We start from the raw sequence: 14,561 nt of genomic DNA on the forward strand, positions 1-14,561 counted from the left end.
CACGTCTGGCCTTGCCCTAAAGGACACTACCCTACACAGAAACTCATTAGTCTGTCCTGCCATGACACTGGTTGCTATCCTTTTTTTAAAAAAAAAGATCCTTTGTTTCCCAAATTCTGAATTTATTATAATCTGTTGGCTGTAGGGAATCCATATTCATGACCCAGGAGTCTAACAGGAATGACAGTTTATGTACCATTTTCATGCTTTTTATCAATGATGACAGATTTCTATAAAATTAGGCTGAGTAAATGTACACATTATCTATTAATTCAGACGGAGCATTAATCTATTTGGTTGTTCTAGTTCCTTTACATTGACCTGTCTTCATTTTTAAGATTTCATGTGTTATTTAAAAAAATGCTTAAATTAGAGGAATAACTTTAGGGGGAAATGTAATAATTGGTGCAAAGAGAAAAAAAAAATGCAAAAATGAGAATAAAAGTTTGCATTTCACAGTGTAATGTTTTTCATTAGACTGTTATTGCACTGAGAATTTTAGGGCATGCTTGAAGATGGCATAATGGTTTGGTGCATATGTAACTTTTACAGTAGGACGTTTTATAACATACCCTGCACACTGACGCAAGCTATACAATTCGCAGTCTTTCTTCCACTGTCAGAACTGGTCGCTAAACAGTTTCCAGATATGTTACTGACTTTTATTACATTCTCCCTTATGGGCAAGGTCACACAGGGCGTTTTTACGCTGCGTTCTTAAAAACGTACAGCCAAGCGTAAATAGGCACAAAATTGAGTCCTATTGAAAATAATTGAATAAGCACTATAGCAATTCCCACAGGGCGATTGCGAGCCAATATCCGCCACAAGACGCCGTTATTTGCGGTTTTTTTTTCAGAAACGCCAAAACGCCAAGGAAACACCATATAATTGAACTCTATTAGATCTGCGGTTTTGGAAATACACTTTTGCTGAGATATGCTGCGTATTTTCAACATGGCAGCCAAACTCTCGCAAGATGGATCACGCAAGATGGATCTCGCATATACGTATTTACGGCGTATGCTGGTGACGTAATTATGTTGTGTATTGACAAGCAGTACGGCTACATTCTGCATCTAAATTGTTTTCCACTTGGATTTTTTTCGCAAAACTTTACTAAAATACTTCTGAGTAGAACTGTGGGGAATGAGAAAAAACAGAAATGGATGTTGGGAAAAGAAAACTACAGGCTGAGAAACGCATATTATCGTGTGTGTGATTTCATTGGCGTATTTATGCTCGACCACGCATTTTTAAAAAAATGCAACGTAAAAAAGGCCATGTGTGACCTTGCCCTAAGTCTATTTTAGAACTAACATACATTTATTTAATCGTTTTGTTATTTTAAGTTACATACTTTAATTACCTGCTTTTGAGGATTTGAGGACGCTTATTTCCCGTAAATAAAGCATGCAAATGGTAGGAACAATAATAATTCCATCCATTTTCCCCATGCAAACAGGGACAGGATGTACTGCTTGCACAAACTGGTACATTTGTGATTAGTTACTGGGCTTTCCTACTAGCAGCTGCAATGCAGGACCCAAGGCAGTTGTCTTAGCTTGGATCTCCTAAACACATCTCTGAATACATCAATGTGCATCAGTGACAATACATGCCCTTCTGTCATTTCCATTAATACATGTATGTACATACAATGTCAGCAACTTCCACTTACTAAATAGGTGCAAACAGCTGGAGATCCATGCATTTCCACAAAGCTTTGGTGTTGTACATGCATCAATATACGTCTCAACTCACTCTTGTTGGAGGGCAGTCACAGGAGAATGTTGAAACCAAATCAATAGGATCATCAATTCATGTTGATGTACTGTAGGTAAAGGTAAATTAATAAACTGCAGCTTTTGCTGATCAACTTACAGCATCTAAGCACCAGCTTTTATAATAGGGCATGCTGGGAGTTTTTGTTCTGGCATATCTGGTGGCAGTTGCTATTCTGTTCTGATTGTTGCCAATGCATTGTGAATAAAAACCTCAAACCAATGTGCTTTTATGTTTTGTTTTTTTCAATTTACCCATACAAATGTAGGTTGATTCAATAAACGCAATGCCTGCGTACAGTACATTTTTATTTTTGGGTGCGCCTTACCTTTATTCTCTGTCTGAATTCACTCATCAAATATGCTGGACATCACAACACAGTGAGTCACTTTTTCCTAGTGGCAGTAATTCATATCAGATCATCCTGTCCCTGTTTGCATGGGGAAAAATGGTTGGAATTATTATTGTTCCTACCATTTGCATGCTCTATTTACAGGAAATAAGCGTCCTATCTGAGTATGATATGCCCTGATTAAGCCGCAAACTCAATACAGTACACATGCAGTTTAGTAAAATACTATATTAAAAACTGGAGACCACAATATTTATATAAAATGTTGCTGAGCAATCTGCAGCTATTTAGACATTTTTGGTCAGGTGCCTCGGGGGGGGGGCATTTCGCCACCAGAACACGCGCATAAAAATTGCTGTGCGTGAAAATTATTGGGACACCCATTGACTTTAATGCATTTGGACAAAAAAGGCGCGCGTATAAAAATTGTTGCGGGCGTCAAAATTGACGCATGTCAAAATTAATTTGACGCCCATTAACTTCAATGTGTTTCAAGAATTTCGCGGTAAATCCGCAAATTTTTCATCCATCACTAGTTACCACTAATTGCAGGGAGGGGGCTAGTTACAAACATAAAACATTTTTTTCTCCAATTTAATAAACCTTGATTTTTTTCTGGTCAAGTTTTGAAGGGAAAAAAACCTGACTAATCCAAGGGGGGAAAAACAACATTTTTATTTATTATGCTCCAAAGCTACTAAAAAATCAGAATCTGAAATTACTCCAGCTAAGACCTGATGAAGTCATATAGTTACATAGTTACATAGTTAAATTGGGTTGAAAAAAGACAAAGTCCATCAAGTTCAACCCCTCCAAATGAAAACCCAGCATCCATACACACACCCCTCCCTACTTTTAATTAAATTCTATATACCCATACCTATACTAATTATAGAGTTTAGTATCACAATAGCCTTTAAAATTTTGTCTGTCCAAAAAATCATCCAAGCCATTCTTAAAGGCATTAACTGAATCAGCCATCACAACATCACCCGGCAGTGCATTCCACAACCTCACTGTCCTGACTGTGAAGAACCCCCTACGTTGCTTCAAATGAAAGTTCTTTTCTTCTAGTCTAAAGGGGTGGCCTCTGGTACGGTGATCCACTTTATGGGTAAAAAGGTCCCCTGCTATTTGTCTATAATGTCCTCTAATGTACTTGTAAAGTGTAATCATGTCCCCTCGCAAGCACCTTTTTTCCAGAGAAAACAAACCCAACCTTGACAGTCTACCCTCATAATTTAAGACTTCCATCCCTCTAACCAGTTTAGTTGCACGTCTCTGCACTCTCTCCAGCTCATTTATATCCCTCTTAAGGACTGGAGTCCAAAACTGCACTGCATACTCCAGATGAGGCCTCACCAGGGACCTATAAAGAGGCATAATTAGGTTTTCATCTTTCCGTTAATGCCCTTTTTTATGCAAGACAGAACTTTATTTGCTTTAGAAGAAACAGAAGGACACTGCACAGAATTAGACAACTTGTTATCTACAAAAACCCCTAGATCCTTCTCATTTAAGGAAACTCCCAACACACTGCCATTTAGTGTATAACTTGCATTTATATTATTTTTGCCAAAGTGCATAACCTTGCATTTATCAACATTGAACCACATTTTCCAGTTTGCTGCCCAGTTTTCCAACTTAGAAAGATCACTCTGCAAAGTGGCAGCATCCTGCATGGAACCTATAGTTCTGCACAATTTAGTATCATCTGCAAAAATAGAAACAGTACTTTCAATGTCCACCTCCAGGTCATTAATAAACAAGTTGAAAAGCAAGGGACCTAGTACAGAGCCCTGCGGTACTCTACTAACAACACTGGTCCAATAAGAAAATGTTCCATTTACCACCACTCTTTGTAGTCTATCTTTTAGCCAGTTCTCTATCCAGGAACAAATACTATGTTCCAGGCCAACGTTCCTTAATTTAACCAGTAACCTTTTGTGTGGCACTGTATCAAATACTTTAGCAAAGTCTAAGTAACTCACATCCACTGCCATCCCAGAATCGAGGTCTCTACTTACCTTCTCATAAAAAGAAATTAAGTTAGTCTGGCAAGATCTATTACGCATAAAACCATGCTGGCACAAGCTCATAGTATTATGATTTGTTATGAAGTCCAGTATCTTATCCTTTATTAACCCTTCGAAAAGCTTTCCTACCACTGACGTCAGACTAACTGGCCTATAGTTTTGAGGCTGAGAACGGGATCCTTTTTTGAATAGAGGCACCACATTAGCAATTCGCCCAGTCTCTCGGCACTATGCCAGATCTCAATTAATCCTGAAAAATTAAGTAAAGAGGTTTGGCAATCACAGAGCTAAGCTCACTAAGTACCCTGGGATGAATACCATCTGGCCCCTGACTAAAAGTCAGTGGTAGATATGCCTTTTACAATTTGAAGATGTTTTTTGCCTTCATGATTTTTAAGGGTTTTGGGCTGTTTGATGCTGGTTTTCATCTGAAAATTTGGGTATTATATTAAATTATTTGTGGTTTTAGAGAAAATGAGTTTATTCATGGTTTCGAAAACTTCTAAAACCACTAAAATAGGTGTGTTGATAAATGACCCTCCCCAAGTGCAGAATCAGCTAATTGTTTACTAATTGTCCTTGACTTAACTGTAAGTTTTGCAGCTCTATTATGTTCAGTGTGAATGATATCTTGGGTGTACCACCTTGTTGTTATAGGCGCTGTAGGGAGAAACTATTATTAAAAAAGAAATGAGGGAGCAACAACGGAAACTTTTGGAGACATGGAACTTTACTTTTATTGTAGCCTAAAGCTGAAGTCGGCAACTTGTGAAGGTGACTAGAACTAACACCTTTCTAAACAATGTAAGTACCAGAAAGCTCAGATTTAAAAAAGACAAGGACTTCTGTGGAAGCAATCCTTCCTCAGTGAGTTATCAAATGTGCAACAATTTGATTCAGTGGTTGTCCCTGGGCCTACAGATCGAATCTACACATTTTGACCTGCACCAGGTTGACCAAATTGAAAACAGTTCTGCTCATTTGGCAATGAGTGAATGTCCCAGGCTATGACCAAGTACATTTTTAGTAGGATTTTTAGATCCACTGTACTTTCATGCTAAAATTTAAGCTGCAAAGTAACCATCTTTCCCTTTGACTATGTGCTGTTGTTACAATATTACATAACATATTTCAAAATGGCAGCACAAAGAAGCAAAAATATTTTAACAGCAAATATATCTTGTATTTGACAATATTTGCTTTCCAAAATGTGGTGGACTTATGTGTTGTTTGGCTCAGCATTGTTCCGTTTAATGAAGCCTAGTGTTTTAAACTTGCTAATCTACTTGTTTGTGGTGATGAGGAGCTTTGCAACCTTTGTCTGGTTTTAATTATCTTCTTACTAAGTTTCCTAACACTCCACTATACATTTAACAGTACAGGGCCATGCACTATGAGTGCAAGGAAAATGCATTAGCTGTATACCAAAATGAATTCAATCTAAATGTGTGAAGTGAGAAGGTGATTAGGTGATTCTTTATCCAACAGGGTGATTTCTAGAGGCCTTCAAATTCCAGAAATGCATGGAGAAGTGTGTTCTGGATTCAACCAATTTCTCTAATACAGGGGTTTTTATGGCTAAAAGGGAAGGGTGACTACAGAACTGGAATCTATCTATCTATCTATCTATCTATCTATCTATTTCTCTATAATCTATCTATCTATCATCTATCTATCTATCTATCTATCTATCTATCTATCTATCTATCTATTTCTCTATAATCTATCTATCTATCATCTATCTATCTATCTATCTATCTATCTATTTCTCTATAATCTATCATCTATCTATCTATCTATCTATCTATCTATCTATCTATCTATCTATCTATCTATCTATCTATCTATCATCTATCTATCTATCATCTATCTATCATCTATCTATCTATCTATCTATCTATCTATCTATCTATCTATCTATCTATCTATCTATCTATCTATCTACTGTATCTATCTATCTATCTATCTATCGATTTCTCTATCATCTATCTATCTATCTATCTATCTATCTATCTATCTATCTATCTATCTATCTTCTATCTATCATCTATCTATCTATCTATCTATCTATCTATCTATCTATCTATCTATCTATCTATCTATCTATCTATCTATCTATTTGTCCCTGCTGTTTGTGGGGCCCCACATACATTGTTCCCCATGGATTTACCACTATATGGAAAGGGACTGCAGCAGAGTTTAGACTCGTGGCGCATGTGGCATTTTTATCTGGCTCAAACTCGTCGTATTTAGAATACACAATGTGACTTCAATTCTTTTAGTTTGTCAGGGGCAGATGTAAGTAGCAGCTGAAGAGCTCCTGGTTGGAATATAAATAATTGGGATCCACATTGGGTGTGTAATCCTAGTCCCCTCCACTAGTAAGAAGAGCTGCAATGATTCCAACAAATCTTTAAAAATGCTAAAACTATTCCGGCACCTGTGCCATAGTCAACAAACCGTGGAACATTTATTGAAGGCATACAGAAACCATGCTACAAGTAAATCCTTCTGCACTGTATAGTTGTTCATATGAATCCAACTGGGTGGTTATAGGATATTATTTTTATTGTTACACATGTGGGATGTTTAAGCAGTGCTGTTAACCGTTAAGAGTGCCATGAAGAGTCCAATGAACACACTCAGTTTATACTGCCATAAAGAACTCTTGGTTCCTGGATCTACATGTAGTTCCCTTGTTTTGGGCAATGTTGGATCCAATGAGTTATTGACCACAGTGTGGTCTGGAATGTAGACCTATAGGAGCTGTGCTGAGAAGTGCCAGCTAATTTGAAGTGAGGTAATTGCAGTATGTGTATGAATCACACAGAATTTAAAAAATAATGTGTTTTCATACTGAGCTATAGGCTGTAAACAGAAATCTGTGAGTATGATTTCATCAGGTCAACAGTTAGAGGATAATCCACTTGGGTGATAACATATGTAAACATTCAACGTCCAAAGCCAAATTAAATCTATCTTTGGCAAACAACTGCCTCATCCACTACTGAATACACCCTACTGAAATGAACTGCTCTCTTGTCATTGGAATTCACTTGTCTGTTTTCACACTTATGTTGCAGACAATATTTGCACATATATTCTAGTACATAATTGTCAAGTGCATTTGCAATTTCCTAGGTAAACTTGTAATTTTTAAAAATATCAGCCACTGTGTCACTACTGGAAAATTACAAGTTTCTCAAAAAACATTTTTTGCAATTCATATTTGAACCATATTTTTCATTTGTGAAACTGATTTGCTATATCTGTATAGAATGTTACATGTCTCGTAGGGTACAGTACCCTAATTAGACATATTTAGCATATTTTCAGTGTCAAGAATAGATCTTTGGGTAGGCAGCAGAGGCACCTGTCTAGGGTACAAATATTTTTGGAAAAGAGGTGGTACTATTCCAGAAAATATGTTTATTGTGGTATGCACATGAATTATACCCACTCCTTGTCACTCCTCACCCTTTCTGTTTTCCATGGTTTGTGTTACATGTCTTTTGCAAGATACTGCTTCATCTATAGTTTTTGTATATAGTTTTTAGGAAACGGATGCCATGAAATATGGTGCCATTGTCGATTACTACAGTCCACCTTTTTTTTCTAGCAGATACTCAGTAAAATGCTTTAGAACACAGTTGTCTCTCCCAATAATACATTGTAATTAAAAACTACACATGTTCACAAAGAGAATACAAAAGCAACTAATGTAGCAACAGTTTTCCCAGAACTAGAGATTGAGGCTATGAAATGAACGATAACTCAGACTGGTTTTGAGAAGAACATATGGTATAGTGAGTTGAGAAGTTCATTTTGGGGCCTGCAGAAGGGAGTGAATGTGGCAAGGCTGATAAGAATCTAATATCAGTCCATATAGTCTATCTATCTATCTATCTATCTATCTATCTATCTATCTATCTATCTATCTATCATCTATCAATCATCTGTCTATCTATCTATCTATCTATCATCTATCTATCAATCATCTGTCTATCGAAATTCATTGTAATTATTAGCAAGTATACAATATACATTTACAAATTTCCAGTGATTACTCTTTGTCCATTTCTATTTTGTGCCCTATTGGTTCTGACATTTAAAACAATGTACCAGAAGTCAGATGATTAATATACCTTTTTATCACATTTCACCACCTCCCAAAAGTTGACCAGGAGAAGGGAAATGTAATACCAGTCCAGCTGTCAGTTCTCTCTCATGAAAACCTTGGAAAGAGATGGAACAGGGTCAGGTTTGGCATAAAGTGCAGCTCTTTTGCAAGCATGTAGGGCACAACTGGAGTTCTCGATATTCTTAAAATTTTATAACTTTAAAATCACTGAGGTTTGACATTTCCAAACAAAACTGGTTTCTTTAATTTTTATTGTATGTTCAAAGAAATACTGTAATGTATCAAACATTTGAAAACCACCCTGCGAGAACCCAAATCACTAGGTTCTTGAAACAAGAGGAGCAACCACAACCTCCCCTCTTACCATCCCTGTTGAACTGGTTTGTGGTTTAAGTAACTGGGCTTCCTGTGCGGTTGAGCAGGTCTTTTCTTGAATTGGCTAGATGTTTATTATATAATAAAAAATGGTGTGAGGAAGGAAAGCCAGGGGTCTTTTTGTATATGGGAAAGTGTGCATAGATTTATGATTTTAAAGAGATGTGTGGTAATTCATAATTAATTGAATAATAATAAGTTGTATTTTCTTTATAAGGCCATTCGTTCCAAGGAATTTTACAAATCCTGTTTGTGGCATTTCTACAGACACCTCTGGGACAGAAGTTCTGGTTCTGCTGTGGTGGATTGGCCATTCCCAGTGAAGGGATAGGATAAAGGAACAATTATACTTCTGTGTGGCTGCCACTTAGCAGTGCCTAATTATGCCGTTTGTAAAATAACACATGAAAAATGAATAATTGGCATAATTTGAACGCAAGCAATTATTTTATTTATTCTTCAGTTCCAGTTGTAGCTACTTTTCCATGGATGCCAGCTTCTCCATCACTGGCACAGTAATTGTGTAGGAGTTTGAAATGGGTAACACTTGCTTCCTGAGCTTGGTATTGTATTGCTAGGCATATTTAAATGTCAATGTTCATGCACCACATTTAGATTGAAGTGGGGAGTGAATGCCTAGATTCTAACCAAGCCAAGCCTGCATGACTGATTATCAAACAGTGGGTCTCAAGCTGCTGCTGAACTACAACATCTAATAATAGAGAGCATTGTAAGCTTTAGCATTTTACAGAAGCAAATAGAAGCCAATTTATCAATATTTCCCTTTCCGAGCAATTGGTCCATAATTGATCCAACGAGAAACAAACTGTCTGATTTCTTTATCATTACTTGCAATTTGTATCAGGAATTAACAATGCAGGCGCATTTTATATATTAGAGTTGTTGTTGTTGACCGCTCAAAACAGTCAAAGACATTCTAACGAAGTGACATATAAATGTGCCCCTAAATATGCATTTTATATACAATATCTTGAGACACACCTCTATATGAAAAAGTAGATAAATTGTATAATTTGTGTTGTTATCCCTCCTAATTACAATTATTACTTGATTATTTTTAATTGTAGGCATCAGTGGACCAGACTCAAGGGGCATACTTCCTCCCTGAATTTGCTCTGTCTCCACAAGGGAGTTTCCTTGAAGATACAACCGGGGAACAATTTCTGACTTACCGTTATGATGATCAAGTAAGTATTACGTATAAGAATAACTAGACTGTAGATTGTGTGATGTGAAGTGTTTAACCCATTAAATGCAGTGATTTCTCAATAGTGTTTAAAGCAACACTGGGAAGGTTGGACATTTCATCACACAACACGTAATACATGTGATAAAATCTATAGACAGTAAAGTACATAACAAGGTGTTTTGTCATTCTTTTAATGGGCAAAATCCTGCTAGGGAGTGTAAAAAAAAATTTTCAAGTTAAAAAACCAGACAAAAATAATTTTGGCGTCTTTTGTGTAATTTATGCAACTGAAGTTGATTTATAGTATAATCAAGCTGACATATTCATATGCAAGTCTGATGTAATACATTTTGGAAATAATTTTGCCAGCTCTTTCAGACTATCCCCCACTCCTCTTGTTATGGACTTTTTACTCCTTGTTATGGACTGGCTTTGCCACTGGGGGAAATCTGCTGCCAAGTTTGACAGGGTACAGTTAGCACTGATTGTACCGAATCAAGCTGGAAAAGCACAAAACCATTCAAATAAACAGTAAGAAACAGTAAGTAGCACTTATAGGTGTTATTTCTCATCTCCAGGGCTGGTTAGGCAGCCAGTGGCAGCAGTCTTTAGACTTTCCTCTCCATTGCAGCCTCATTTCTTCCAACCAGAATCTTCTAAGAATTTCCTGGGCTATAATTCTTACCTGTCAGTTCAGAACAAATACTGTAGAGAATAGTCATTAAAAGACTTACTTATAAACAGTGTGTAACTCACCAATAGAATAAATTGTACTTAAGGTTATGTGATGGATATATATGCTGCCCATGCACCAGCCCAAGGGTTTTATTGGAAAGATCATCTACAAACAATTCAGTAACATATGAGCCTACCATTATATCCTTGTTGCTTAGCTATTTCACATTCTGTTCATTAAGAAAAGTTAGTTTATAAACTGGCCAACAAATGGATTATGTTTGTTAGACAAATGGGGAAATAAATATGAAAACTGAAGATGATGGGCTCTACAGGGCACTTCTCTTGGTCCCAACACGTTACTAGAATACATTGTTTCACATATTTTGTCAATAAAATACTTGTCTGCTAAGTGGCACCAAACATATAGGGAAGCAAAACAATCCATTTGAATTGCTTTCTGATTTAAGTGTTGCAGAAACACCGGTGCAAAGTACATACCTTATAACTGTATACAGAATAAATACTGCATGGTACCTAGATTAGGGCAGGGTTTTTCAGTTTTTTCATCATTTTCAGTTTGTAGATGCTTTTCTTTGATATTCTCTGTTTAAATCTCAACAAACTAAAAAAAAATGTATTTACCTGCACAAGTAGCTTGCTATTCAAGTGAGTGGTTAACCCCAAGGGAAGAAACATGCATTTTTAAGATGATCTGTTAAGGGATTCTTGTTCCTTTACAATTCATAAAACCCAACCTACATCGACTTCTAGGAGAAAAATGGTTTCATAATTACTGGCATTCATTTTAGAACTTTGTGTCATCAATAGAAATGGAGACTTCTCTTTGCAGCTGTGCCTTCAAAACTGTAATGAAGTAAAATGAAAATGAGGTTTTATTTCATGTTTTCATTTCTCACTTTGTTGGTGGCTAACTCTCTTACCTACCGCAATCATTTTATTTTCCAAAATCATCCTTAAAAAAAAGATTGGTTTTCCTACACAAGTAAAGAATTCCTTTTTCACTGACAGTAGAGCTGTCGCTTCCAAGGCTTAAACCATTCCATGCTTTGGACCACCAACTAGGAACCGTCAGGACTGTTTTCAAAGGAGCTTGTTAAGTTACTAGCTTAGTTGGCTAACCCCTTCGTGGGCATGTGGACATGAAAAACACTATAGAACTCTGAAGTTCCCTGAGGAGAAGGAGTTAAAGCACACTAATAATAGAGTAAAAGAACTCTTATTTTAGAGCATAAAGTGTCTATAATAGAAATATCTCTGTCGCCTGTGTTTCTCAATTTGTCTATATATTGCTATCTACCTATTTATCTGTTGCCTTAGAAAGTGTGGAATATTTTATTAAAGGAAAACTATACAGTGAAAGCTTTACCAACAGATATTTTCTATCCTAATAAGTGACCCATCAGAGAATCTTATAAATTGTTTTATTACTATGAGTAAATATTGTCCTTTTACATCTTTTCTTTGAGCCACCATTTTGTGATTGTCTGTGTGCTCCCTCCGAGATCACCTGACAGGAAATAATGCAGCTGTAACTGTAACAGTAAAATGTGTTATCTGACATAATCTAGCAATATGTGTGCCCTTAGCTTGTGTGTGAGCACAGTGCCTCATACAAACTCAGAGGAGCGACTTAGAAAGGCAACACTTGTAAACAGCATGATCCCACATACTATTAGGCTAAGGCCACACTAGGCGATAGCGCCGCGATTTGACTAGCGAGGCAATTTCGAGCGACAGTAGAGAAAAGATCGCCGCGTGTGTTTTTACGCTGGCGATTTTTCGCGATTCCCCATAGACGCCAGCGCAAAAGTTTCCCCAGCGATTGCGGCTTAAAAGTCGCGGCGAGTCAAATCGCGGCGCTATCGCCTAGTGTGGCCTTAGCCTTAGAAATTAGAAAATGGCGTTGTGTATATCCAACAATGTTTTATATTCGGTCTGTTTTATGTAATGTATTTTATCGAGCCCTACAATGTTTACGGGTATAGCTTCTCTTTAACTTACAGGTCCCAAGATTTTGTCAAGGTCAGTGTTTCCCGGATTCCAAGGCCAACCTGATTCTACTTGTTTAGGTTACAGTAACTATCCTTTGAATAATCTGAAATTATGGGTGAAGAAAGAATATAATAGAATATAATAGTATTCATGTCTGGAGAGCATGGGGTACAGTTTTTAAAGTTCCACTGTGTACAAAAACCCATTTTAATTTGGAACAAGGTATTTAAAACTAAACTTTATTTTGTGCAGTTATAAACACTACTAATAAACACTACTTTCTAATCTTTGGGAGGCAGTAATTAGAATGCCCCTTAATCCTAGTGTGCTCTGATCCAGTGGTTCAGGAAATGCCCATTGTAATGTCCCCATGCTACCTACCATAATGATCCACGTACACAACAACAGGGGCAAGAGTAATGATTGATTTAGTGTGCAGCAGCCCGCCTGTGTACTAGAACAAAATGTGGCGGAAAAATGAAAGGGCTTTTCTGTACATTAATGGAACATTTTCTTTGGCAAAAATAACATCTTCCAAGCATTCCTAAAGCCAGCTAAGAGTCATCTGTTTTGATTTTGATATTCACTATTCACTTTTCCTTGCAGAATTATTCTAAAACAGAAATATTGTAGTTCCCCTTGCAAGCAGTGGGTGTCTAAGACCCCAGTGACTGCGGGTCTGTGTGTTAACACAGGTCATACAAATAAATTTATCATCATCATCCTTGATGTGGCACAAGAGCTTACATATTTTGGCCAAAGTCAGGTTTATACACTTTTTTCTGTAATAGTTATTTATTGAAATGTACAAAAGCTGAGGCTGAACACTCTTTTTGTGTGCAAATAATGTCTGGAATGTAGGTTAGTTCTAGTGCTCATAATAAGAGTGTTGCTTCATGGTACAGAGTGTATGGGTCACGATGGGGATTTCCATTTGGGCATTCCACAAATTACTGCTTAGTTAGTGCTCAGTGAAGGATCCTATTGTGGGGTATCAGTGGGTCAACAAATGAACAGGAAAGAATGGCCAGTCCTGTGATTACTGGCAGTAAAACCGCTTCTGTACTTAGATAATGATCTTGCATAAGGCTGGTGGTACTAATTAAAAATTCTTTATCAAAGATTATATGTAATAAACATATAACTCAGTACATAATTACAATGTGCATCAAGGCACATACCATCTATCCATAAACAGCATACACGTATGAAAGCAGATACTCCTAAGGAGAGAATTCCCCTGTTTTGGGGTAATTCTCTTATTCAGAGTATCCGCTTTCATACTTGAATGGTATCATAATGACCTAGTGTAGCATTGCACTTTTCTAGGAAGAGTAGCTCCATGTAAGGATCATTTATTAATTAGTGCAGAACATGAATACAGTGACCTTTATGTCACAGAGCTGAACATTTGGCTGAAAACATTGAGACTGTGGTTTGGTCAAACTCTGTAACTTTTAGTTCCAAGATATGCTTATGCTTTGTCTTTCATTTTGCTATGCCTTTGGGATTACTGCAAAATATTGCATGATGTAGTCTTGGCTTCCAGGCATGATTATCACACCAATTGACTACATTTTCTATTCAAATAAAGAAACAGAACTATTATCCTATGCCAGCAAATGTTAACAAAGGATATCCACTAAAGTACCTTCTCCTGACATTGGACCCAGACTACAAATCCCAACATCTTCAGACAGTCATTATGTCCTGATGATTTACTAGGCTCTTCTGCACAGAGAAAGGGATAATAATAATATGTTAAAATCCAGTAAAAGACAAAAAACACCCATGGCTCAGATATCTAACATGAGCCAAACAGTTTTATAGACTTGTTATTCTTTGTTTAGATGCAGCTGCAGAAACATCTGTACTGTGAGATATTATCCCATTTATTCCTCTCTCTGTATCCTTATAGATAATTCAATGCCTATATGTGGTGTGATTGCATGGGATCATTCTTTCTCCAAT

The 14,561-nt window shown here is 36.9% G+C and overlaps 1 protein-coding gene across 2 annotated transcripts in view; it reads left to right on the plus strand.

Annotated features, from left to right (window-relative positions):
- adamtsl3.L (ADAMTS like 3 L homeolog) overlaps nucleotides 1-14,561 on the plus strand; it is a 262,968-nt gene that overhangs the window by 39,591 nt on the left and 208,816 nt on the right. For both annotated transcript variants that reach the window (XM_018253141.2, XM_041586805.1), the window contains exon 3: nucleotides 9,778-9,897. In XM_018253141.2, coding sequence (XP_018108630.1) covers nucleotides 9,778-9,897 — 120 coding nt within the window. The remainder of the gene's footprint in view (nucleotides 1-9,777; nucleotides 9,898-14,561) is intronic.

The sequence above is a fragment of the Xenopus laevis genome, chromosome 3L (assembly GCF_017654675.1).
Source record: "Xenopus laevis strain J_2021 chromosome 3L, Xenopus_laevis_v10.1, whole genome shotgun sequence".
Classification (NCBI taxonomy): domain Eukaryota; kingdom Metazoa; phylum Chordata; class Amphibia; order Anura; family Pipidae; genus Xenopus; species Xenopus laevis.